At 41.8% G+C, this 26,098-nt stretch overlaps 2 protein-coding genes across 2 annotated transcripts in view; both read left to right on the top strand.

Moving 5' to 3' along the window:
- The window catches only part of col15a1a (collagen, type XV, alpha 1a), a 101,504-nt gene extending 90,264 nt beyond the window's left edge, over positions 1-11,240 (top strand). The window contains exons 38-41 of the mRNA XM_067435120.1: positions 41-100; positions 1,061-1,258; positions 1,473-1,582; positions 9,696-11,240. Coding sequence (XP_067291221.1) covers positions 41-100; positions 1,061-1,258; positions 1,473-1,582; positions 9,696-9,954 — 627 coding nt within the window. The 3' untranslated portion in view covers positions 9,955-11,240. The remainder of the gene's footprint in view (positions 1-40; positions 101-1,060; positions 1,259-1,472; positions 1,583-9,695) is intronic.
- A 4,806-nt stretch (positions 11,241-16,046) lies between these two features.
- The window catches only part of reck (reversion-inducing-cysteine-rich protein with kazal motifs), an 87,101-nt gene continuing 77,049 nt past the window's right edge, over positions 16,047-26,098 (top strand). The window contains exon 1 of the mRNA XM_067434597.1: positions 16,047-16,294. Within this exon, the coding sequence (XP_067290698.1) occupies positions 16,225-16,294 (70 nt within the window). The 5' untranslated portion in view covers positions 16,047-16,224. The remainder of the gene's footprint in view (positions 16,295-26,098) is intronic.

The following is a 26,098-nucleotide window of genomic DNA, read 5'->3' as shown; positions in this document are numbered from 1 at the left end:
TGTGTGTGTGTGTGTGTGTGTGTGTGTGTAAAACCTACAGGCTGAGCCTCTGAGGATGAGCCCTCCACTCTACACACCCGAAATACACACTGGACAAGCAGTAAGTGTGTGCATGTGGGTTTGTGCGACTGTGTGTGTTGAATGTACAGTTTGTACAGTATAAAATCCATTACGCCTATGGAAAGTCCCTACAATTCACAAAAACCTAATGTGTGTGTGTGAGAGAGAATGAGAGAGAGAGTGTGTGTGTGTGTGTGTGTGTGTGTGTGTGTGTGTGTGTGTGTGTCCGTCCAATGGTTTGGCTGCTGCCTCTGGAAACTTCCCCATAGCTGCATTATAACCTCAAAATAAAGTTTGTCTCACATCCTACAATTTGTCTCCGAGCTCTCTGCCGTCCAAGCGTTCCCAGGCTGTCTAATGTCGTATCGAGACCGTCAGGGTTTGGTTATGAAAAACATCATCTGAGCACCGCAAAAGCCTCCAAATGACCAGGCCTCCAAAAGTGTCTCTGTGTGTCCATCGCTCCCGATTTAGACTAAATGATAGTTCTGTGTGTGTGTGTGTTAAATTTACATTTTACATTTATGCATTTAGCAGACGCTTTTATCCAAAGCGACTTACAACTCAGGAGTACAGGAAGCGATCTGTCAAGAAGAGGCAAAGAAACGCAAAAAGTGCCCCAAATACCAAGATTTGTACACCGCTCAGAGTAGCAAAAACAGAGCTTTGAATTTGATCCGGGCAGCGAGTGGTAGCCAATGCAGAGAGATGAATAGAGGTGTGACATGAGCCCTTTTGGGCTCATTGAAGACAAGACGTGCCGCAGCGTTCTGGATCATTTGCAGCGGTTTGATTGCACAAGATGGAAGTCCAGCCAGAAGCGCATTGCAGTAGTCAAGTCTAGAAATGACCAGGGCTTGGACAAGAAGCGGTGTTGCATGCTCCGTAAGGAACGGTCTGATTTTCCTGATGTTGTGCAACGCAAACCTGCATGACCGAGCTGTCTATGCTCGATCCTGACTATGTGTGTTCCTAACGCGTGTCCTCTGTGTGTCCTCAGCTGAGGCTTGTGGCTCTTAACACGCCACTGACGGGGAATCTGGGCTCCATCCATGCGGTGAACAAACTCTGCAGAACTCAAGCTCAAGCCATGGGCATACGAGACGATTACAAGGCCTTCCTCTCACACCACCTACAGGACCTGATTGAAGTCGTGCAGCCCATGTTCCGAACACACGCGCCAGTCGTCAACCTACGGGTAAATGTGTTGAGAAGTGGGATCCCTCATGCTTCATGAATCTCACCTGTCTCTTTTTTATGTACTTTTATGATGGATAGATAATTTATGTCAATTTTGGGTGAACTTTCCCTTTAAGAGTTTAAAATCATACATTATAAGTGTTCACAGATTATATTCAGCTGCTTGTGTGTTAAATCCGTGTGTGTGTGTGTGTGTGTGTGTGTGTGTGTAGGGAGAGGTCCTGTTCAAGAACTGGGAGTCCATCTTCTCCAGCCATCTCCTCCCTCCTGGAGTCCCGCTCTATTCGTTCGACGGGCGGGATGTGATGAGTGACCCCTTCTGGTCAGTACACAGATCACAGATCAAGTGTTAAACACTCACAGATTATACCGCTTTAGAGTTCATCGGCAAGTGAGCGGAGAGATTCTAACACACTTCAACAACTTCTTGATCCAATCATGTGCTTAACAGCTTTATGTGTTATCCTTTCATGCTCAGGTTAGACAAGCAATTGCATGAGTTTAGTCCTATCATTCTACCTCATTAATCGCTTAAAGGCAGTCATCAAACCGTAGTGATGGTTTAGTGGTGAGCAGCTCTCTGGCAGAGTCTCTGGAGCATTGGTCCGACACGGACACACACACACACACACACACACACAGACACGGCCTGCCTCCGCACCGACCGCAGTCCAGACGAACGCGGCTACACCTCGCTCACATTTCTCCGCCCGTGTGTTTGTATTTTTCCTTCTCTCTTTATGTGTATTTATACTCCAGGCCGGTAAATATAGCCCGCTCTGGCTCTGCGATGCTCCAGATGCGGCAGTGACAGCGCAACAGCAATTGTGGTTTTCTGGAGCCTATTTAAGGTTGTTTGTGAAGTTTTGGGCCCTGCATGGACTGAGTTTCAGGACAGCTGCTGTATGAACACACATAGGAGATATTCTCACAACCTTGTGCAGCGCTCCCTAAAGGTTCTTTAAAGATTCTCTTAAGGCTGACTTTACCTTTACTTTTAAAGGGTTTTTAATTTTTACCCCCCAATCTACTGGCTGTAGTCTTTAGTCTAAATAGCTCCTCTACCGGCTGTAGTCTTTAGTCTAAATAGCTCCTCTACTGGCTGTAGTCTTTAGTCTAAATAGCTCCTCTACCGGCTGTAGTCTTTAGTCTAAATAGCTCCTCTACTGGCTGTAGTCTTTAGTCTAAATAGCTCCTCTACTGGCTGTAGTCTTTAGTCTAAATAGCTCCTCTACTGACTGTAGTCTTTAGTCTAAATAGCTCCTCTACTGACTGTAGTCTTTAGCCTAAATAGCTCCTCTACTGACTGTAGTCTTTAGTCTAAATATCTCCTCTACTGACTGTAGTCTTTAGTCTAAATAGCTCCTCTACTGACTGTAGTCTTTAGTCTAAATAGCTCCTCTACTGACTGTAGTCTTTAGTCTAAATAGCTCCTCTACTGACTGTAGTCTTTAGTCTAAATAGCTCCTCTACCGGCTGTAGTCTTTAGTCTAAATAGCTCCTCTACTGGCTGTAGTCTTTAGCCTAAATAGCTCCTCTACTGACTGTAGTCTTTAGTCTAAATAGCTCCTCTACTGACTGTAGTCTTTAGTCTAAATAGCTCCTCTACTGACTGTAGTCTTTAGTCTAAATAGCTCCTCTACCGGCTGTAGTCTTTAGTCTAAATAGCTCCTCCACCGACTGTAGTCTTTAGTCTAAATAGCTCCTCTACTGGCTGTAGTCTTTAGTCTAAATAGCTCCTCTACTGGCTGTAGTCTTTAGTCTAAATAGCTCCTCTACTGACTGTAGTCTTTAGTCTAAATAGCTCCTCTACTGACTGTAGTCTTTAGTCTAAATAGCTCCTCTACTGACTGTAGTCTTTAGTCTAAATAGCTCCTCTACTGACTGTAGTCTTTAGTCTAAATAGCTCCTCTACTGACTGTAGTCTTTAGTCTAAATAGCTCCTCTACTGACTGTAGTCTTTAGTCTAAATAGCTCCTCTACTGACTGTAGTCTTTAGTCTAAATAGCTCCTCTACTGACTGTAGTCTTTAGTCTAAATAGCTCCTCTACTGGCTGTAGTCTTTAGTCTAAATAGCTCCTCTACTGGCTGTAGTCTTTAGTCTAAATAGCTCCTCTACTGACTGTAGTCTTTAGTCTAAATAGCTCCTCTACTGACTGTAGTCTTTAGTCTAAATAGCTCCTCTACTGGCTGTAGTCTTTAGTCTAAATAGCTCCTCTACTGACTGTAGTCTTTAGTCTAAATAGCTCCTCTACTGACTGTAGTCTTTAGTCTAAATAGCTCCTCTACTGACTGTAGTCTTTAGTCTAAATAGCTCCTCTACTGGCTGTAGTCTTTAGTCTAAATAGCTCCTCTACTGGCTGTAGTCTTTAGCCTAAATAGCTCCTCTACTGGCTGTAGTCTTTAGTCTAAATAGCTCCTCTACTGGCTGTAGTCTTTAGTCTAAATAGCTCCTCTACTGGCTGTAGTCTTTAGTCTAAATAGCTCCTCTACTGGCTGTAGTCTTTAGTCTAAATAGCTCCTCTACTGGCTGTAGTCTTTAGTCTAAATAGCTCCTCTACTGGCTGTAGTCTTTAGTCTAAATAGCTCCTCTACTGGCTGTAGTCTTTAGTCTAAATAGCTCCTCTACCGACTGTAGTCTTTAGTCTAAATAGCTCCTCTACTGACTGTAGTCTTTAGTCTAAATAGCTCCTCTACTGACTGTAGTCTTTAGTCTAAATAGCTCCTCTACTGACTGTAGTCTTTAGTCTAAATAGCTCCTCTACTGACTGTAGTCTTTAGTCTAAATAGCTCCTCTACTGGCTGTAGTCTTTAGTCTAAATAGCTCCTCTACTGGCTGTAGTCTTTAGTCTAAATAGCTCCTCTATTGGCTGTAGTCTTTAGTCTAAATAGCTCCTCTACTGACTGTAGTCTTTAGTCTAAATAGCTCCTCTACCGACTGTAGTCTTTAGTCTAAATAGCTCCTCTACTGGCTGTAGTCTTTAGTCTAAATAGCTCCTCTACTGACTGTAGTCTTTAGTCTAAATAGCTCCTCTACTGGCTGTAATCTTTAGTCTAAATAGCTCCTCTACTGACTGTAGTCTTTAGTCTAAATAGCTCCTCTACTGGCTGTAGTCTTTAGTCTAAATAGCTCCTCTACTGACTGTAGTCTTTAGTCTAAATAGCTCCTCTACTGACTGTAGTCTTTAGTCTAAATAGCTCCTCTACTGACTGTAGTCTTTAGTCTAAATAGCTCCTCTACTGACTGTAGTCTTTAGTCTAAACAGCTCCTCTACTGGCTGTAGTCTTTAGTCTAAATAGCTCCTCTACCGACTGTAGTCTTTAGTCTAAATAGCTCCTCTACCGACTGTAGTCTTTAGTCTAAATAGCTCCTCTACCGACTGTAGTCTTTAGTCTAAATAGCTCCTCTACTGACTGTAGTCTTTAGTCTAAATAGCTCCTCTACTGACTGTAGTCTTTAGTCTAAATAGCTCCTCTACTGGCTGTAGTCTTTAGTCTAAATAGCTCCTCTACTGACTGTAGTCTTTAGTCTAAATAGCTCCTCTACTGGCTGTAGTCTTTAGTCTAAATAGCTCCTCTACTGACTGTAGTCTTTAGTCTAAATAGCTCCTCTACTGGCTGTAGTCTTTAGTCTAAATAGCTCCTCTACTGACTGTAGTCTTTAGTCTAAATAGCTCCTCTACCGGCTGTAGTCTTTAGTCTAAATAGCTCCTCTGCTGGCTGTAGTCTTTAGTCTAAATAGCTCCTCTACTGACTGTAGTCTTTAGTCTAAATAGCTCCTCTGCTGGCTGTAGTCTTTAGTCTAAATAGCTCCTCTACTGACTGTAGTCTTTAGTCTAAATAGCTCCTCTACCGACTGTAGTCTTTAGTCTAAATAGCTCCTCTACTGACTGTAGTCTTTAGTCTAAATAGCTCCTCTACTGGCTGTAGTCTTTAGTCTAAATAGCTCCTCTACTGACTGTAGTCTTTAGTCTAAATAGCTCCTCTACTGGCTGTAGTCTTTAGTCTAAATAGCTCCTCTACTGGCTGTAGTCTTTAGTCTAAATAGCTCCTCTACTGACTGTAGTCTTTAGTCTAAATAGCTCCTCTACTGGCTGTAGTCTTTAGTCTAAATAGCTCCTCTACTGACTGTAGTCTTTAGTCTAAATAGCTCCTCTACCGGCTGTAGTCTTTAGTCTAAATAGCTCCTCTGCTGGCTGTAGTCTTTAGTCTAAATAGCTCCTCTACTGACTGTAGTCTTTAGTCTAAATAGCTCCTCTGCTGGCTGTAGTCTTTAGTCTAAATAGCTCCTCTACCGACTGTAGTCTTTAGTCTAAATAGCTCCTCTACTGGCTGTAGTCTTTAGTCTAAATAGCTCCTCTACTGACTGTAGTCTTTAGTCTAAATAGCTCCTCTACTGGCTGTAGTCTTTAGTCTAAATAGCTCCTCTACTGACTGTAGTCTTTAGTCTAAATAGCTCCTCTACTGGCTGTAGTCTTTAGTCTAAATAGCTCCTCTACTGACTGTAGTCTTTAGTCTAAATAGCTCCTCTACTGACTGTAGTCTTTAGTCTAAATAGCTCCTCTACTGACTGTAGTCTTTAGTCTTAATAGCTCCTCTACTGGCTGTAGTCTTTAGTCTAAATAGCTCCTCTACTGGCTGTAGTCTTTAGTCTAAATAGCTCCTCTACTGACTGTAGTCTTTAGTCTAAATAGCTCCTCTACCGACTGTAGTCTTTAGTCTAAATAGCTCCTCTACTGGCTGTAGTCTTTAGTCTAAATAGCTCCTCTACTGACTGTAGTCTTTAGTCTAAATAGCTCCTCTACTGGCTGTAGTCTTTAGTCTAAATAGCTCCTCTACTGACTGTAGTCTTTAGTCTAAATAGCTCCTCTACTGACTGTAGTCTTTAGTCTAAATAGCTCCTCTACTGACTGTAGTCTTTAGTCTAAATAGCTCCTCTACTGACTGTAGTCTTTAGTCTAAACAGCTCCTCTACTGGCTGTAGTCTTTAGTCTAAATAGCTCCTCTACCGACTGTAGTCTTTAGTCTAAATAGCTCCTCTACCGACTGTAGTCTTTAGTCTAAATAGCTCCTCTACCGACTGTAGTCTTTAGTCTAAATAGCTCCTCTACTGACTGTAGTCTTTAGTCTAAATAGCTCCTCTACTGACTGTAGTCTTTAGTCTAAATAGCTCCTCTACTGGCTGTAGTCTTTAGTCTAAATAGCTCCTCTACTGACTGTAGTCTTTAGTCTAAATAGCTCCTCTACTGGCTGTAGTCTTTAGTCTAAATAGCTCCTCTACTGACTGTAGTCTTTAGTCTAAATAGCTCCTCTACTGGCTGTAGTCTTTAGTCTAAATAGCTCCTCTACTGACTGTAGTCTTTAGTCTAAATAGCTCCTCTACCGGCTGTAGTCTTTAGTCTAAATAGCTCCTCTGCTGGCTGTAGTCTTTAGTCTAAATAGCTCCTCTACTGACTGTAGTCTTTAGTCTAAATAGCTCCTCTGCTGGCTGTAGTCTTTAGTCTAAATAGCTCCTCTACTGACTGTAGTCTTTAGTCTAAATAGCTCCTCTACCGACTGTAGTCTTTAGTCTAAATAGCTCCTCTACTGACTGTAGTCTTTAGTCTAAATAGCTCCTCTACTGGCTGTAGTCTTTAGTCTAAATAGCTCCTCTACTGACTGTAGTCTTTAGTCTAAATAGCTCCTCTACTGGCTGTAGTCTTTAGTCTAAATAGCTCCTCTACTGGCTGTAGTCTTTAGTCTAAATAGCTCCTCTACTGACTGTAGTCTTTAGTCTAAATAGCTCCTCTACTGGCTGTAGTCTTTAGTCTAAATAGCTCCTCTACTGACTGTAGTCTTTAGTCTAAATAGCTCCTCTACCGGCTGTAGTCTTTAGTCTAAATAGCTCCTCTGCTGGCTGTAGTCTTTAGTCTAAATAGCTCCTCTACTGACTGTAGTCTTTAGTCTAAATAGCTCCTCTGCTGGCTGTAGTCTTTAGTCTAAATAGCTCCTCTACCGACTGTAGTCTTTAGTCTAAATAGCTCCTCTACTGGCTGTAGTCTTTAGTCTAAATAGCTCCTCTACTGACTGTAGTCTTTAGTCTAAATAGCTCCTCTACTGGCTGTAGTCTTTAGTCTAAATAGCTCCTCTACTGACTGTAGTCTTTAGTCTAAATAGCTCCTCTACTGGCTGTAGTCTTTAGTCTAAATAGCTCCTCTACTGACTGTAGTCTTTAGTCTAAATAGCTCCTCTACTGACTGTAGTCTTTAGTCTAAATAGCTCCTCTACTGACTGTAGTCTTTAGTCTAAATAGCTCCTCTACTGACTGTAGTCTTTAGTCTAAATAGCTCCTCTACTGGCTGTAGTCTTTAGCCTAAATAGCTCCTCTACTGGCTGTAGTCTTTAGTCTAAATAGCTCCTCTACTGGCTGTAGTCTTTAGTCTAAATAGCTCCTCTACTGGCTGTAGTCTTTAGTCTAAATAGCTCCTCTACTGACTGTAGTCTTTAGTCTAAATAGCTCCTCTACTGACTGTAGTCTTTAGTCTTAATAGCTCCTCTACTGGCTGTAGTCTTTAGTCTAAATAGCTCCTCTACTGGCTGTAGTCTTTAGTCTAAATAGCTCCTCTACTGACTGTAGTCTTTAGTCTAAATAGCTCCTCTACCGACTGTAGTCTTTAGTCTAAATAGCTCCTCTACTGGCTGTAGTCTTTAGTCTAAATAGCTCCTCTACTGACTGTAGTCTTTAGTCTAAATAGCTCCTCTACTGGCTGTAGTCTTTAGTCTAAATAGCTCCTCTACTGACTGTAGTCTTTAGTCTAAATAGCTCCTCTACTGGCTGTAGTCTTTAGTCTAAATAGCTCCTCTACTGACTGTAGTCTTTAGTCTAAATAGCTCCTCTACTGACTGTAGTCTTTAGTCTAAATAGCTCCTCTATTGGCTGTAGTCTTTAGTCTAAATAGCTCCTCTACTGGCTGTAGTCTTTAGTCTAAATAGCTCCTCTACTGGCTGTAGTCTTTAGTCTAAATAGCTCCTCTACTGACTGTAGTCTTTAGTCTAAATAGCTCCTCTACCGACTGTAGTCTTTAGTCTAAATAGCTCCTCTACTGACTGTAGTCTTTAGTCTAAATAGCTCATCTACTGGCTGTAGTCTTTAGTCTAAATAGCTCATCTACTGGCTGTAGTCTTTAGTCTAAATAGCTCCTCTACTGGCTGTAGTCTTTAGTCTAAATAGCTCCTCTACTGGCTGTAGTCTTTAGTCTAAATAGCTCCTCTACTGACTGTAGTCTTTAGTCTAAATAGCTCATCTACTGGCTGTAGTCTTTAGTCTAAATAGCTCATCTACTGGCTGTAGTCTTTAGTCTAAATAGCTCCTCTACTGACTGTAGTCTTTAGTCTAAATAGCTCCTCTACCGACTGTAGTCTTTAGTCTAAATAGCTCCTCTACTGGCTGTAGTCTTTAGTCTAAATAGCTCCTCTACTGGCTGTAGTCTTTAGTCTAAATAGCTCCTCTACTGACTGTAGTCTTTAGTCTAAATAGCTCCTCTACCGACTGTAGTCTTTAGTCTAAATAGCTCCTCTACTGGCTGTAGTCTTTAGTCTAAATAGCTCCTCTATTGGCTGTAGTCTTTAGTCTAAATAGCTCCTCTACTGACTGTAGTCTTTAGTCTAAATAGCTCCTCTACTGACTGTAGTCTTTAGTCTAAATAGCTCCTCTACTGACTGTAGTCTTTAGTCTAAATAGCTCCTCTACTGGCTGTAGTCTTTAGTCTAAATAGCTCCTCTACTGACTGTAGTCTTTAGTCTAAATAGCTCCTCTACTGGCTGTAGTCTTTAGTCTAAATAGCTCCTCTATTGGCTGTAGTCTTTAGTCTAAATAGCTCCTCTACTGACTGTAGTCTTTAGTCTAAATAGCTCCTCTACTGGCTGTAGTCTTTAGTCTAAATAGCTCCTCTACTGACTGTAGTCTTTAGTCTAAATAGCTCCTCTACTGGCTGTAGTCTTTAGTCTAAATAGCTCCTCTACTGACTGTAGTCTTTAGTCTAAATAGCTCCTCTACTGGCTGTAGTCTTTAGTCTAAATAGCTCCTCTACTGACTGTAGTCTTTAGTCTAAATAGCTCCTCTACTGACTGTAGTCTTTAGTCTAAATAGCTCCTCTACTGGCTGTAGTCTTTAGTCTATATAGCTCCTCTACTGACTGTAGTCTTTAGTCTAAATAGCTCATCTACTGGCTGTAGTCTTTAGTCTAAATAGCTCCTCTACTGGCTGTAGTCTTTAGTCTAAATAGCTCCTCTACTGACTGTAGTCTTTAGTCTAAATAGATCCTCTACTGGACTTTAGCCTCTGGCCAAAAAATCCTCAGATGATGCAACATGACGATATTTGAGTCAATTGAGGATTTTTTTATCCAGAAATAAAATGCATAATTCTGTGTGTGTGTGTGTGTGTGTGTGTTCAGGCCTCAGAAGGCGGTCTGGCATGGCTCTTCAGAGAGAGGCCGGCGGTTGGATGCTCTGAGCTGTGAGTCCTGGAGAGCTGGAGATATGGCCATCACCGGCCAGGCCTCGTTCCTCTACAGCGGCTTACTGAACCAGCAGACCCGCAGCTGCTCCAACCACTTCATCGTCCTGTGCATCGAAACCAGCCACGATGGCAGGAGCCTGCAGGAGCTCCAGGAGGCCCAGCACCGCCACAGGAGATGGCATTACAGATACTGACTCCAGCACATGAGCCTTTAAGCCAACCTCCAGAATGTAACATGGATAGCCTCCGTGGACCCAGAATTATTTTTCTTTTTTTTCCTATTTTTCCATGTCATTACATTGTTTAGAGCATAAGAAACAAATGGACAAAATAATGTTTTATTCATATGTTATAATATGTCCTCTGTAGTTGACACCAGGACTCAGTTGTTAAAAAAATTAAATTACAGGAAATGTAAATAGCAAAAACAACAGGATTTAATTTTAATTTACCAATCATTTACCAAAGTTTCAGGAGTACATTTTTTTAAACAAACTTTGTTTAAATATGATTCTGAACTGTGCTATGCAAGATATAACAATGCATTGATATACCATTTTACCATGTGCAATGTGTGTGTAAAACGGCCATACTTGGATTTTCCCGTTCAATACAATGTATTTATACACTGCATCTAATTTGCATATTAATGTGTTCTTGGTGCAACATGAGAAAAAAGAAGTGTAATAATGGGAGTAATAGTTCACAACATTTTCATTATATATGTAATATTTCATAGGAATATTGATATGTAATTTCTTCCCCTATTCACTCGTTGTGTCTCCAGAATGCCTGATGAACATGATTTAAGTCCTGGCGTCTCTACAGTGGACATTTATCAAATCAATGCCTTGTTTTGTAACAAAAAGTCATATTTTGATTAGAAACCCCATAACATTTTCCTGAGATGTTGATTTATAAGAAACAATTAGACAATTAATCAGATTTAAATTATAATTACAAAATTGTAGCGTGTTAAACATTAGTGTCAGCCATTTTAAAGACCAAGTTGTTGTCCTGGTGATACCTCCACACATTTGGTCTCTGTGCAAAGCCCCGAATGTGCTCTTTACAGGACATCCTGACTTTACATGGTGACGTGTGTGATGTCAGAGAAACTCACTAGAATATAATTGCCACTACAGTGGACAAACTCTGTTACTGGGTCCAGGAGGATATGGGCCAGATCCCAGCCTCTCGATCACATTATCATGCACTGTACTTTTCATATTGTATTTCTGGTGTTTATCCCCCCCATGATGGAAAAAGTTCATCATGTCAGCTATTTGTTTGTATTTAATTTAATTTCAATGTTTTATTTATACAGTGACCGCACATGATTAAAAAATGTCATGGATGATTATGTAATTTAACTGTTTATCATTAATTTTTTTTTATTGTCATGAAGCCGTTTTTGGACATTGCAGATCAAATTACCTTTTTTATAGATTTTGTAAAAAGCAAATCAAGTGTTTATTGTCTATTGAATAAATTTTCTTTTTTCCTAAATGTGCCTAATATTGTGATGGTGCTGAACTCTGAATGCTGTGTGTGTTTATGAGCAAATGTTCAGTGGGAAAGCAGTTTATTGGGAAAGTTTGCACCTCCAGGACACGAGCACAGATGGCCGGGGGAGTTGGCATGAGTTGGGGTTGTTTTTCAGGGTTTGCCACCCTCAGACTGGCACTGCCACACACACACACCAACACATCATTTACCAACAGCATGACTGTTTTTCTCCTCACAGAGGAATGCTGTGGGGAAATCATGTAAACAGTCACTTTAAGAGCTTTAAACGGGTCATTTTCATGATGTTCTCTGAGGTCCACATAATGCTTACACCAAAAAACATCTTAATTTAGAAGTAATACGCTCCTTTTAGGGCTGTCAATCGATTATAATATTTAATCACGACTAATCGCATATTGTCATGAGTTAACTCGCGATTAATCACAATTTAGTTATTAATGTATTAATGTACAGTATTATTATTAATGTAATATGGTAGCGTTCGTCTTGTTACTAGGAAGGTTTTGTATGATATAATGGGCTATATAATGAAAGGTACAGGTGAGGTAGGATTATACAGATATACAGGTAAGATTACAAAATCAAATCAAATTATCTATTTGGCATACAGGTGTAAAATAAGTACAGCCCATGGTTATTATCTCTGTCCAATCACTGTGACTTTGTGACTTGTATGCGTATATGACGGGGCCAGGTGTGTGTGTGTGTGTGTGTGTGTGTGTGTGTGTGTGTGTACTGTACTCTACTCTGTGATCAGGGAGCTGTGCTCATTAGGTTGATGAAGGTGACACTACTTTCATGTGTGGTTTGCGTGGCTTTATATAGTGTTGGTTTGATATGGTGTGTGTGTGTGTGTGTGTGTGAACCACATCGGAGAGTTAGTGCCACTTCCTGCTGCTCTCTCGTCTCTCTCTCAAGCTGCGTCTCAAGCAACGCCACAACAAAGACTGACGTTTCAATTGTGAGTATTAATTACAGCACAGCAGAAGATGGAGCGGAAGTTCCTGCACTGAAGTTATAAAGTAGCTCATTAAATACCACTTATTTGCCTTCACCAAAGAAAAAGACATTACGACCTCCAATTTAAGTTCAGCTTGGAACACCTACTATAATTATCTCAAGATATATCGCTTATGTCTGGCTTCAGATAGTGTGTCATTAGCTTGATAAACAGATATTTAAATGTATATAGCGTCGACCCATAAGTGCAAAATAATAGCGTTCAAACCCAACAGCAGGTTTTATTCTGGGCAGTGCACAGAGACACATCTGAGCTGAAGCTCGTGGAGGAACATCTGCCATCATGTTGTGTTGCATGCATTAAATATAATGGGGCTGGATTTGCCTCAAAAGATCTAATCTCAGACTTTTTCCCTAGCATATTTTTGCATATCTCTTGTTTTATTTATTTTCAAGTGGCAGATTGTGACAAACCAGTGCTGATGTGAAAGGGTCAAAGATCATATTTTCCCCTCCAGTGTCGATCAAACATGCGTTTGGGAAAGAACAGTGGACATCTGTTGTAATATGATTGTGCTGTAATGGCCTAAGGAGCAGGATACCTCCGGTCAAAGGTCAGGAGAGTCATGGGAATCATATACAGATGTCACAAGCCCTCGGCGGAACAATACTTAGATTTGTGTTATTTCTCAATCTCGAGATGGTTTGAGTTAAATTGCTTTTTCTTATTTAGCTGTTTTTTTATTCTGGTTAACCAGAGTCTGAGCACCAGAGCCTGAACACCAGAGCCTAAACACCAGAGCCTGAACACCAGAGCCTGAACACCAGAGCCCGAGCACCAGAGCCTGAACACCAGAGCCTGAACACCAGAGCCTGAACACTAGAGCCCGAGCACCAGAGCCTGAAAACCAGAGCCTGAACACTAGAGCCTGAACACCAGAGCCCGAGCACCAGAGCCTGAACACCAGAGCCTGAGCACCAGAGCCTGAACACCAGAGCCTGAGCACCAGAGCCTGAACACCAGAGCCTAAACACCAGAGCCTGAACACCAGAGCCGGAACACTAGAGCCCGAGCACCAGAGCCTGAACACCAGAGCCTGAACACAAGAGTCTGAACACCAGAGCCTGAACACCAGAGCCTGAGAACCAGAGTCTGAACACCAGAGCCTGAACACCAGAGCCTGAGAACCAGAGTCTGAACACCAGAGCCTGAACACCAGAGCCTGAACACAAGAGTCTGAACACCAGAGTCTGAACACCAGAGCCTGAACACCAGAGCCTGAACACAAGAGTCTGAACACCAGAGTCTGAACACCAGAGCCTGAACACCAGAGTCTGAACACAAGAGTCTGAACACCAGAGCCTGAACACCAGAGCCTGAACACCAGAGCCTGAACACCAGAGTCTGAACACCAGAGCCTGAACACCAGAGCCTGAACACAAGAGTCTGAACACCAGAGCCTGAACACCAGAGCCTGAACACCAGAGCCTGAACACAAGAGTCTGAACACCAGAGCCTGAACACCAGAGCCTGAACACAAGAGTCTGAACACCAGAGTCTGAACACCAGAGCCTGAACACCAGAGTCTGAACACAAGAGTCTGAACACCAGAGTCTGAACACCAGAGCCTGAACACCAGAGCCTGAACACCAGAGTCTGAACACCAGAGCCTGAACACCAGAGCCTGAACACAAGAGTCTGAACACCAGAGCCTGAACACCAGAGCCTGAGAACCAGAGTCTGAACACCAGAGCCTGAACACCCGAGCCTGAACACAAGAGTCTGAACACCAGAGCCTGAACACCAGAGCCTAAGAAACAGAGCCTGAGCACAAGATTTTGAACACCAGAGCCTGAACACCAGAGCCTGAACACCAGAGCCTGAGCACTAGAGCCTGAACACCAGAGCCTGAAAACCAGAGCCTGAGCACTAGAGCCTAAACACAAGAGCCTGAACACCAGAGCCTGAACACCAGAGCCTGAGCACCAGATCCTGAACACCAGAGCCTGAGCACCAGAGCCTGAGCACCAGAGCCTGAACACCAGAGCCTGAACACCAGAGCCTGAGCACCAGAGCCTGAACACCAGAGCCTGAACACCAGAGCCTGAGCACCAGAGCCTAAGCATCAGAGCCTGAACGCCAGAGCCTGAACACCAGAGCCTGAACATCAGAGCCTGAACACCAGAGCCTGAGCACCAGAGCCTGAACACCAGAGCCTGAGCACCAGAGCCTGAACACCAGAGCCTGAGCACCAGAGCCTGAACACCAGAGCCTGAACACCAGAGCCTGAGCACCAGAGCCTGAGCACCAGAGCCTGAACACCAGAGCCTGAGCACCAGAGCCTGAACACCAGAGCCTGAACACCAGAGCCTGAGCACCAGAGCCTGAGCACCAGAGCCTGAACACCAGAGCCTGAACACCAGAGCCTGAGCACCAGAGCCTGAACACCAGAGACTGAACGCCAGAGCCTGAACACCAGAGCCTGAACACAAGAGTCTGAACACAAGAGTCTGAACACCAGAGCCGGAACACCAGAGTCTGAGCACCAGAGCCTGAGCACCAGAGCCTGAGCACCAGAGCCTGAACACCAGAGCCTGAACACCAGAGCCTGAGCACCAGAGCCTGAACACCAGAGCCTGAACACCAGAGCCTGAACACCAGAGCCTGAGCACCAGAGCCTGAGCACCAGAGCCTGAACACCAGAGCCTGAACACCAGAGCCTGAGCACCAGAGCCTGAACACCAGAGCCTGAGCACCAGAGCCTGAACACCAGAGCCTGAGCACAAGAGTCTGAACACCAGAGTCTGAACACCAGAGTCTGAACACCAGAGTCTGAGCACCAGAGCCTGAGCACCAGAGCCTGAACACCAGAGTCTGAACACCAGAGCCTGAACACCAGAGCCTGAGCACCAGAGCCTGAACACTAGAGCCTGAACACCAGAGCCTGAGCACCAGAGCCTGAGCACCAGAGCCTGAACACCAGAGCCTGAGCACCAGAGTCTGAGCACCAGAGCCTGAACACCAGAGACTGAACACCAGAGCCTGAACACCAGAGACTGAACACCAGAGACTGAACACCAGAGCCTGAATAGTCTGAACAGTCCATCCATCCATCCATCCATCCATCCATCCATCCATCCATCCATCCATCCATCCATCATCCATCCATCCATTATCAATCTATCATCTACCTATCCATCCATCCTTTCATCTATCTTTCTATCATCCATCTATCATTTTTATATAAACTATCATCTATCATTTATATATAATCTATCATCTATCCACCCATCCTTCCATCCACATATCAATCTATCATCTATCTGTCCATCCATCAATCATCTATCTGTCTGTTTATCCATCTTTCATCTATATATCATCTATCATCCTGTCCTTCTATCATCTATCTGTCATCTATCCATCTGTCCATCTGTCCGTCTATCTATCTATCTATCTATCTATCTATCTATCTATCTATCTATCTATCTATCTATCTATCTATCTATCTATCTATCTATCTATCTATCAGTGTTTTTTACATCTTTTTCTTAGTCTTTCCATCTGTGTAGCTAATGTGATATTTTCTTTGTAACTGAAGTTCTGAAGTCTGTTATCAGCGCGAGTAAATCAGAGCCAGAGAAGCGCAAACTAATAAACGTCTGTCTAATCTTTTGAAGTTTTGTCTGGCTCTTGTGTCTCTCCCTCTCGTGCGTCCGCCCCCCTCACTCACCCCACCCCTCGGGCACATAACGGTATAAGTGCGCTGATTCTCATGGCTCTCTCCGTTAACCCAGCCCTCCTCCAGCCCTCCATCAGCCCTCCGCACATGCTCAGATCTCCACGCCGCGCTCCGCGTCTCCAGTGCGGCCTGTGCGTGCGGACCCGCCGCGGACTCACTCACGCGCTCCCGCTCTCATGGAGCTCGCGTCTCATTTGCGTTCGACTCCACCATGCCCGTTAGGATTTCAATAAGATGTATGTGTGTGTTGAGATAATCATTTTGCTTCTCTCTGGCAACTTCTGCGCCTTCGTTTATACTCAGGGTAAGTCCGCTTTTTACTTCTCCCGTAATGCTTCTATTTGTTTTAATGTCAATAATTGACTGGTTTTACCATTTGAAAACATCGTTTTTACTGTGATTGATACGCGGTAAAAGCACTGACGCTGATAATAATGAAGAATAGCGACATTTTAACAACAGTTTGGACTTGTTGATCTGCTCCGTTATTCCCACCCAGGCGTCACTGTGTCAGAGTTAGAGAACTGGGGCTGCTGTGGTAATGCATTTAAATCATTGTTTGAGTCCATATCGATGTCTGTGTATGCTTGAATGCACAGTTATATTCCCATAACTTGCTTATGGATTCATTATGCATGCTGATGGCGATTGCATTGGATACAATAGTTTATTATTTCATATACTAGTCAAAGCAACATCTTAATAAATGTGTTTGATATGATCTGAGAGGTTAGACTCCAGTCACATCCTGTGAGAACTACTGTTACTGTAACACTTCATTCACTAATTCATAAACAAGCATTAGGCTCTATAATAACACACTCTAAAATGCCAGGATTAAAAAAAAGAACAGTCAATAAGTAATGAATTACTGGGTTGCAGTGTGGGATTGTTTGTGTTTTAATTTAAAGTGGCTGTTATGATGATTAGATCTTGGGATCTTTGGCATGTCTAGTTCGTTTTACACTATTAAAAAAACAAGTTTTGCATTATTATTGACACTTAATTCTAATACAAAGTACAGTTTATATATATTAATAACCAGGAAATAGTAAATAAATGCAATGCATAATGTATTTACACCTGAGCTGAAGTGTGAATGTAAGAGATCCCTGTAATCTGTCAGGAAATATGTTAATGAACGGAATATGAAGGTGTCGGAACATCTGCTGCTTTTCAGTTGCCATTTGTTGTGTGTGTCAGATTTTGCGAGTGTCTTTTCATGATGTTTTGCATTGGGCAGAAAAATAAATGAGTTGTAAAATGTCCCTCTGGCAAAACGTTAATGTTGTTTATAGCAAAGGAAACTTAAAGCCAAATTCTTTCATGTTCTATCAGTGTCAAACAAAGTCAAGCTGACATCTGGATGGCGAAGCTCTTTGAAGTGTGTGTTTGTGAACATGTGCTCGGATTCCTCCAGTAAATAACGCACTCATACACACACACATACACACACACACGGAAGGCATTAGGCTACTTTTACTCTTGCACAGATAATGCGACCATGCAAAAGTTGCCTGTTAACCTTTTGAACCTTTATTTACTGTTGCCTAGCCAGTTTTTCCCTCTCACAGCCCAGTTATAAACGGTGTGTTTCCTCCAAATGTTGCCTTGAGGTGAAATCCCGATCAAGCGGCGTCTCACGTTTTGTACCTATTTGAAGCAAACATCTGCAACCAATTCAGGCTCCCTCGAGTATGATCAGGACGAGAGCAGGGAAAACAGAGGTGAAGAGATCAGTCAAATCGCTGCCATTCTTGGGACATGAGGAATCAAGCTACTGAGTTTTTAGCATGTTCACATTCTCATTGTACATAGAACACCTTCTCTACCTCAACACGTGCAAAACATTATGCCCATGTACTCTGTGTCGTGTCATTAGATCTGTTCGGACTGGACTGGCTCCATTTTCTGTGGCGTTTGATGTCTTGTTATTGGATTTGAAGAGCCGATGGGGCGGCGCTGTGAGTTTGGGACATCTGTGGAGAGATCCAGCTCACTGCTTTTCGTTCTGATGGTAGACATGCTTATATCTGCCGGACACATGCTATGCCCACATGTCTTTCATCTGGCACTTTCATGAGCTATTCTGCCATTATTCATCAGATCATATTGGAAATATTGAGTCCGTAAAGGAGTAATCCAACATGTCCTCCAACCAATACGCCTATATAAGTTGTTTGTCACTTCCTTGAAATACGACGCATAGGAGCGTTTACTAAAGTTGTGCTCCTATCGACAATATTTTAACTCATGAAATACGACCCATAGGAGCGTTTACTAAAGTTGTGCTCCTATCGACAATATTTTAACTCATGAAATACGACCCATAGGAGCGTTTACTAAAGTTGTGCACCTATCGACAATATTTTAACTCATGAAATACGACCCATAGGAGCGGTTACTAAAGTTGTGCTCCTATTGACAATATTTTAACTCATGAGATACGACCCATAGGAGCGTTTACTAAAGTTGTGCTCCTATCGACAATATTTTAACTCATGAAATACGACCCATAGGAGCGTTTACTAAAGTTACGCTTCTATCGACAATATTTTAACTCATGAAATACGACCCATAGGAGCGTTTACTAAAGTTACGCTTCTATCGACAATATTTTAACTCATGAAATACGACCCATAGGAGCGTTTACTAAAGTTACGCTTCTATCGACAATATTTTAACTCATGAAATACGACCCATAGGAGCGTTCACTAAAGTTGTGCCCCTGTCGACAATATTTTAACTCATGAAATACGACCCATAGGAGCGTTTACTAAAGTTGTGCCCCTATCGGCAATATTTTAACTCATGAAATACGACCCATTGGAGCGTTTACTAAAGTTGTGCTCCTATCGACAATATTTTAACTCATGAAATACGACCCATAGGAGCGTTTACTAAAGTTACGCTTCTATCGACAATATTTTAACTCATGAAATACGACCCATAGGAGCGTTTACTAAAGTTGTGCCCCTATCGACAATATTTTAACTCATGAAATACGACCCATAGGAGCGTTTACTAAAGTTGTGCCCCTATCGACAATATTTTAACTCATGAAATACGACCCATAGGAGCGTTTACTAAAGTTGTGCCCCTATCGACAATATTTTAACTCATGAAATACGACCCATAGGAGCGTTTACTAAAGTTGTGCCCCTATCGACAATATTTTAACTCATGAAATACGACCCATAGGAGCGTTTACTAAAGTTGTGCCCCTATCGACAATATTTTAACTCATGAAATACGACCCATAAGAGCGTTTACTAAAGTTGTGCCCCTATCGACAATATTTTAACTCATGAAATACGACCCATAGGAGCGTTTACTAAAGTTGTGCCCCTATCGGCAATATTTTAACTCATGAAATACGACCCATAGGAGCGATTACTAAAGTTGTGCCCCTATCGACAATATTTTAACTCATGAAATACGACCCATAGGAGCGTTTACTAAAGTTACGCTTCTATCGACAATATTTTAACTCATGAAATACGACCCATAGGAGCGTTTACTAAAGTTACGCTTCTATCGACAATATTTTAACTCATGAAATACGACCCATAGGAGCGTTTACTAAAGTTACGCTTCTATCGACAATATTTTAACTCATGAAATACGACCCATAGGAGCGTTTACTAAAGTTGTGCCCCTATGGACAATATTTTAACTCATGAAATACGACCCATAGGAGCGTTTACTAAAGTTGTGCCCCTATGGACAATATTTTAACTCATGAAATACGACCCATAGGAGCGTTCACTAAAGTTGTGCCCCTATCGACAATATTTTAACTCATGAAATACGACCCATAGGAGCGTTTACTAAAGTTGTGCCCCTATCGGCAATATTTTAACTCATGAAATACGACCCATTGGAGCGTTTACTAAAGTTGTGCCCCTATCGGCAATATTTTAACTCATGAAATACGACCCATAGGAGCGTTTACTAAAGTTACGCTTCTATCGACAATATTTTAACTCATGAAATACGACCCATAGGAGCGTTTACTAAAGTTGTGCTCCTATCGACAATATTTTAACTCATGAAATACGACCCATAGGAGCGTTTACTAAAGTTGTGCCCCTATTGACAATATTTTAACTCATGAAATACGACCCATAGGAGCGTTTACTAAAGTTGTGCTCCTATTAACAATATTTGAACTCATGAAATACGACCCATAGGAGCGTTTACTAAAGTTGTGCTCCTATCGACAATATTTTAACTAGGGCTGCACGTTTTCAAGTTTTTCATTAACCGTTAACCGAGGCCCTTAGCGGTTAATACTCGGTTAACCATAGTGTGCGTCAGGGTTATTTTTAGCTTATTAATTTGACGACCACCATCTCCGTAGTGAACGCGCCTATAGAGAGAAATGCACATCATGGATTACACAATCAGAGAGTAGCCTATTTCTTTTCGTTTTAAATTGTTAAAAGACATTTCAAGTTTCTTAAGATCTATTTCATGTCTGCGAGGCGTACGCTGAGTTTCGTTAAATTAGGATGAGATGCGCTCCAGTTCACGAGCAATGCGAGTGGCCGCGAGGGCGCCTGCATGATTAGAGCATGTAACGTTAGTAAAATATGCAGCCGAGAATGATTCACACAGACTCAGCGTTTGACTCGCGGATGAGCCTCTCCCGGCAGAGAGTTCAAGCATCTGTGGACTCGTCCCTTCAGCTCTGGCCATCTTGCTTTCAGTCCGCGATTAGCTTTTTTGTTTTCTTCATTACAGTTAAAGTAACGTCTGCTTTTCTCTAGTCATTCACAAGTTTCTCACTTCAAACTTTCTTTCTTCTGATCCGTTATGCACAGCGCGCGCGGCTCGCGCTCTGCTTCTGCCCTAATGCGACTTATAGTCCAGTGCGACGTGTGTTATTTTCCTCTTCATGACGCATATTTTGACTGATGCGACTCATACTCCGGAGCAACTTATAGCCTGAAAAATGCGGTAAGCACTGCATTGCAATACTTGCATTTCGCCCCGTCACTCTCATTTTTAAAGTGCTCCCACGCTTTCTTTGCCCGCTTAGAAAGCTGGTCATGACTTCTTCTTGTGGATACTACCCTAACCCTATGGATACTACAAATGTCTGGGAGCGCTCTGGCGGTCTATAGGGGTGCAAACATATATTACAACTAAATTCAAGGCACGTCATTGACGCCACTTAACCGAGCAAAATGTTTCACTCGGTTACGCAATTTTTAACGGTTAATCGGTCAATCGGTTAACCATGGACACCCCTAATTTTAACTCATGAAATACGACCCATAGGAGCGTTTACTAAAGTTGTGCTCCTATCGACAATATTTTAACTCATGAAATACGACCCATAGGAGCGTTTACTAAAGTTGTGCTCCTATCGACAATATTTTAACTCATGAAATACGACCCATAGGAGCGTTTACTAAAGTTGTGCTCCTATCGACAATATTTTAACTCATGATATACGACCCATAGGAGCGTTTACTAAAGTTGTGCCCCTATTGACAATATTTTAACTCATGAAATACGACCCATAGGAGCGTTTACTAAAGTTGTGCCCCTATCGACAATATTTTAACTCATGAAATACGACCCGTAGGAGCGTTTACTAAAGTTGTGATCCTATCGACAATATTATAACTCTTGAAATACGACCCATAGGAGCGTTTACTAAAGTTGTGCTCCTATCGACAATATTTTAACTCATGAAATACGACCCGTAGGAGCGTTTACTAAAGTTGTGCTCCTATCGACAATATTTTAACTCATGAAATACGACCCGTAGGAGTGTTTACTAAAGTTGTGCCCCTATTGACAATATTTTAACTCATGAAATACGACCCGTAGGAGCGTTTACTAAAGTTGTGCTCCTATCGACAATATTTTAACTCATGAAATACGACCCGTAGGAGCGTTTACTAAAGTTGTGCCCCTATCGACAATATTTTAACTCATGAAATACGACCCGTAGGAGCGTTTACTAAAGTTGTGCTCCTATCGACAATATTTTAACTCATGAAATACGACCCGTAGGAGCGTTTACTAAAGTTGTGCTCCTATCGACAATATTTTAACTCATGAAATACGACCCGTAGGAGCGTTTACTAAAGTTGTGCCCCTATCGACAATATTTTAACTCATGAAATACGACCCATAGGAGCGTTTACTAAAGTTGTGCCCCTATCGACAATATTTTAACTCATGAAATACGACCCATAGGAGCGTTTACTAAAGTTGTGCCCCTATCGACAATATTTTAACTCATGAAATACGACCCATAGGAGCGTTTACTAAAGTTGTGCCCCTATCGACAATATTTTAACTCATGAAATACGACCCATAGGAGCGTTTACTAAAGTTGTGCCCCTATCAACAATATTTTAACTCATGAAATACGACCCATAAGAGCGTTTACTAAAGTTGTGCCCCTATGGACAATATTTTAACTCATGAAATACGACCCATAGGAGCGTTTACTAAAGTTGTGCCCCTATCGACAATATTTTAACTCATGAAATACGACCCATAGGAGCGTTTACTAAAGTTGTGCTCCTATCGACAATATTTTAACTCATGAAATACGACCCATAGGAGCGTTTACTAAAGTTGTGCTCCTATCAACAATATTTTAACTCATGAAATACCACCCATAGGAGCGTTTACTAAAGTTGTGCCCCTATCGACAATATTTAACTCATGAAATACGACCCATAGGAGCGTTTACTAAAGTTGTGCCCCTATCGACAATATTTTAACTCATGAAATACCACCCATAGGAGCGTTTACTAAAGTTGTGCTCATTTCGACAATATTTTAACTCATGAAATACGACCCATAGGAGCGTTTACTAAAGTTGTGCTCCTATCGACAATATTTTAACTCATGAAATACCACCCATAGGAGCGTTTACTAAAGTTGTGCTCCTATCGACAATATTTTAACTCATGAAATACCACCCATAGGAGCGTTTACTAAAGTTGTGCCCCTATCGACAATATTTTAACTCATGAAATACCACCCATAGGAGCGATTACTAAAGTTGTGCTCCTATCGACAATATTTTAACTCATGAAATACGACCCATAGGAGCGTTTACTAAAGTTGTGCTCCTATCGACAATATTTTAACTCATGAAATACGACCCATAGGAGCGTTTACTAAAGTTGTGCTCCTATCGACAATATTTTAACTCATGAAATACGACCCATAGGAGCGTTTACTAAAGTTGTGCTCCTATCGACAATATTTTAACTCATGAAATACGACCCATAGGAGCGTTTACTAAAGTTGTGCCCCTATCGACAATATTTTAACTCATGAAATACCACCCATAGGAGCGTTTACTAAAGTTGTGCTCATTTCGACAATATTTTAACTCATGAAATACGACCCATAGGAGCGATTACTAAAGTTGTGCCCCTATCGACAATATTTAAACTCATGAAATGCGACCCATAGGAGCGTTTACTAAAGTTGTGCTCCTATCGACAATATTTTAACTCATGAAATACGACCCATAGGAGCGTTTACTAAAGTTGTGCTCCTATCGACAATATTTTAACTCATGAAATACGACCCATAGGAGCGTTTACTAAAGTTGTGCCCCTATCGACAATATTTTAACTCATGAAATACGACCCATAGGAGCGTTTACTAAAGTTGTGCCCCTATCGACAATATTTTAACTCATGAAATACCACCCATAGGAGCGTTTACTAAAGTTTTGCCCCATCGACAATATTTTAACTCATGAAATACCACCCATAGGAGCGTTTACTAAAGTTTTGCCCCATCGACAATATTTTAACTCATGAAATACGACCCATAGGAGCGTTTACTAAAGTTGTGCCCCTATCGACAATATTTTAACTCTTGAAATACCACCCATAGGAGCGTTTTCTAAAGTTGTGCCCCTATCGACAATATTTTAACTCATGAAATACCACCCATAGGAGCGTTTACTAAAGTTGTGCCCCTATCGACAATATTTTAACTCACGAAATACCACCCATAGGAGCGTTTACTAAAGTTGTGCCCCTATCGACAATATTTTAACTCATGAAATACCACCCATAGGAGCGTTTACTAAAGTTGTGCCTCTATCGACAATATTTTAACTCATGAAATACGACCCATAGGAGCGTTTACTAAAGTTGTGCCCCAATCGACAATATTTTAACTCATGAAATACGACCCATAGGAGCGTTTACTAAAGTTGTGCCCCTATCGACAATATTTTAACTCATGAAATACGACCCATAGGAGCGTTTACTAAAGTTGTGCCCCTATCGACAATATTTTAACTCATGAAATACGACCCATAGGAGCGTTTACTAAAGTTGTGCCCCTATCGACAATATTTTAACTCATGAAATACGACCCATAGGAGCGTTTACTAAAGTTGTGCCCCTATCGACAATATTTTAACTCTTGAAATACGACCCATAGGAGCGTTTACTAAAGTTGTGCCCCTATCGACAATATTTTAACTCATGAAATACGACCTATAGGAGCGTTTACTAAAGTTGTGCCCCTATCGACAATATTTTAACTCATGAAATACGACCCATAGGAGCGTTTTCTAAAGTTGTGCCCCTATCGACAATATTTTAACTCATGAAATACGACCCATAGGAGCGTTTTCTAAAGTTGTGCCCCTATCGACAATATTTTAACTCATGAAATACGACCCATAGGAGCGTTTACTAAAGTTGTGCTCCTATCGGCAATATTTTAACTCATGAAATACGACCCATAGGAGCGTTTACTAAAGTTGTGCTCCTATCGACAATATTTTAACTCATGAAATACGACCCATAGGAGCGTTTACTAAAGTTGTGCCCCTATTGACAATATTTTAACTCATGAAATACGACCCATAGGAGCGTTTACTAAAGTTGTGCTCCTATTAACAATATTTGAACTCATGAAATACGACCCATAGGAGCGTTTACTAAAGTTGTGCTCCTATCGACAATATTTTAACTAGGGCTGCACGTTTTCAAGTTTTTCATTAACCGTTAACCGAGGCCCTTAGCGGTTAATACTCGGTTAACCATAGTGTGCGTCAGGGTTATTTTTAGCTTATTAATTTGACGACCACCATCTCCGTAGTGAACGCGCCTATAGAGAGAAATGCACATCATGGATTACACAATCAGAGAGTAGCCTATTTCTTTTCGTTTTAAATTGTTAAAAGACATTTCAAGTTTCTTAAGATCTATTTCATGTCTGCGAGGCGTACGCTGAGTTTCGTTAAATTAGGATGAGATGCGCTCCAGTTCACGAGCAATGCGAGTGGCCGCGAGGGCGCCTGCATGATTAGAGCATGTAACGTTAGTAAAATATGCAGCCGAGAATGATTCACACAGACTCAGCGTTTGACTCGCGGATGAGCCTCTCCCGGCAGAGAGTTCAAGCATCTGTGGACTCGTCCCTTCAGCTCTGGCCATCTTGCTTTCAGTCCGCGATTAGCTTTTTTGTTTTCTTCATTACAGTTAAAGTAACGTCTGCTTTTCTCTAGTCATTCACAAGTTTCTCACTTCAAACTTTCTTTCTTCTGATCCGTTATGCACAGCGCGCGCGGCTCGCGCTCTGCTTCTGCCCTAATGCGACTTATAGTCCAGTGCGACGTGTGTTATTTTCCTCTTCATGACGCATATTTTGACTGATGCGACTCATACTCCGGAGCAACTTATAGCCTGAAAAATGCGGTAAGCACTGCATTGCAATACTTGCATTTCGCCCCGTCACTCTCATTTTTAAAGTGCTCCCACGCTTTCTTTGCCCGCTTAGAAAGCTGGTCATGACTTCTTCTTGTGGATACTACCCTAACCCTATGGATACTACAAATGTCTGGGAGCGCTCTGGCGGTCTATAGGGGTGCAAACATATATTACAACTAAATTCAAGGCACGTCATTGACGCCACTTAACCGAGCAAAATGTTTCACTCGGTTACGCAATTTTTAACGGTTAATCGGTCAATCGGTTAACCATGGACACCCCTAATTTTAACTCATGAAATACGACCCATAGGAGCGTTTACTAAAGTTGTGCTCCTATCGACAATATTTTAACTCATGAAATACGACCCATAGGAGCGTTTACTA

This window comes from Pseudorasbora parva, chromosome 24 (assembly GCF_024679245.1).
Source record: "Pseudorasbora parva isolate DD20220531a chromosome 24, ASM2467924v1, whole genome shotgun sequence".
In the NCBI taxonomy this organism is placed as follows: domain Eukaryota; kingdom Metazoa; phylum Chordata; class Actinopteri; order Cypriniformes; family Gobionidae; genus Pseudorasbora; species Pseudorasbora parva.
The sequence above is the reverse complement of the archived record's forward strand: the minus strand, read 5'-3'. Positions and strand labels throughout refer to the sequence as shown.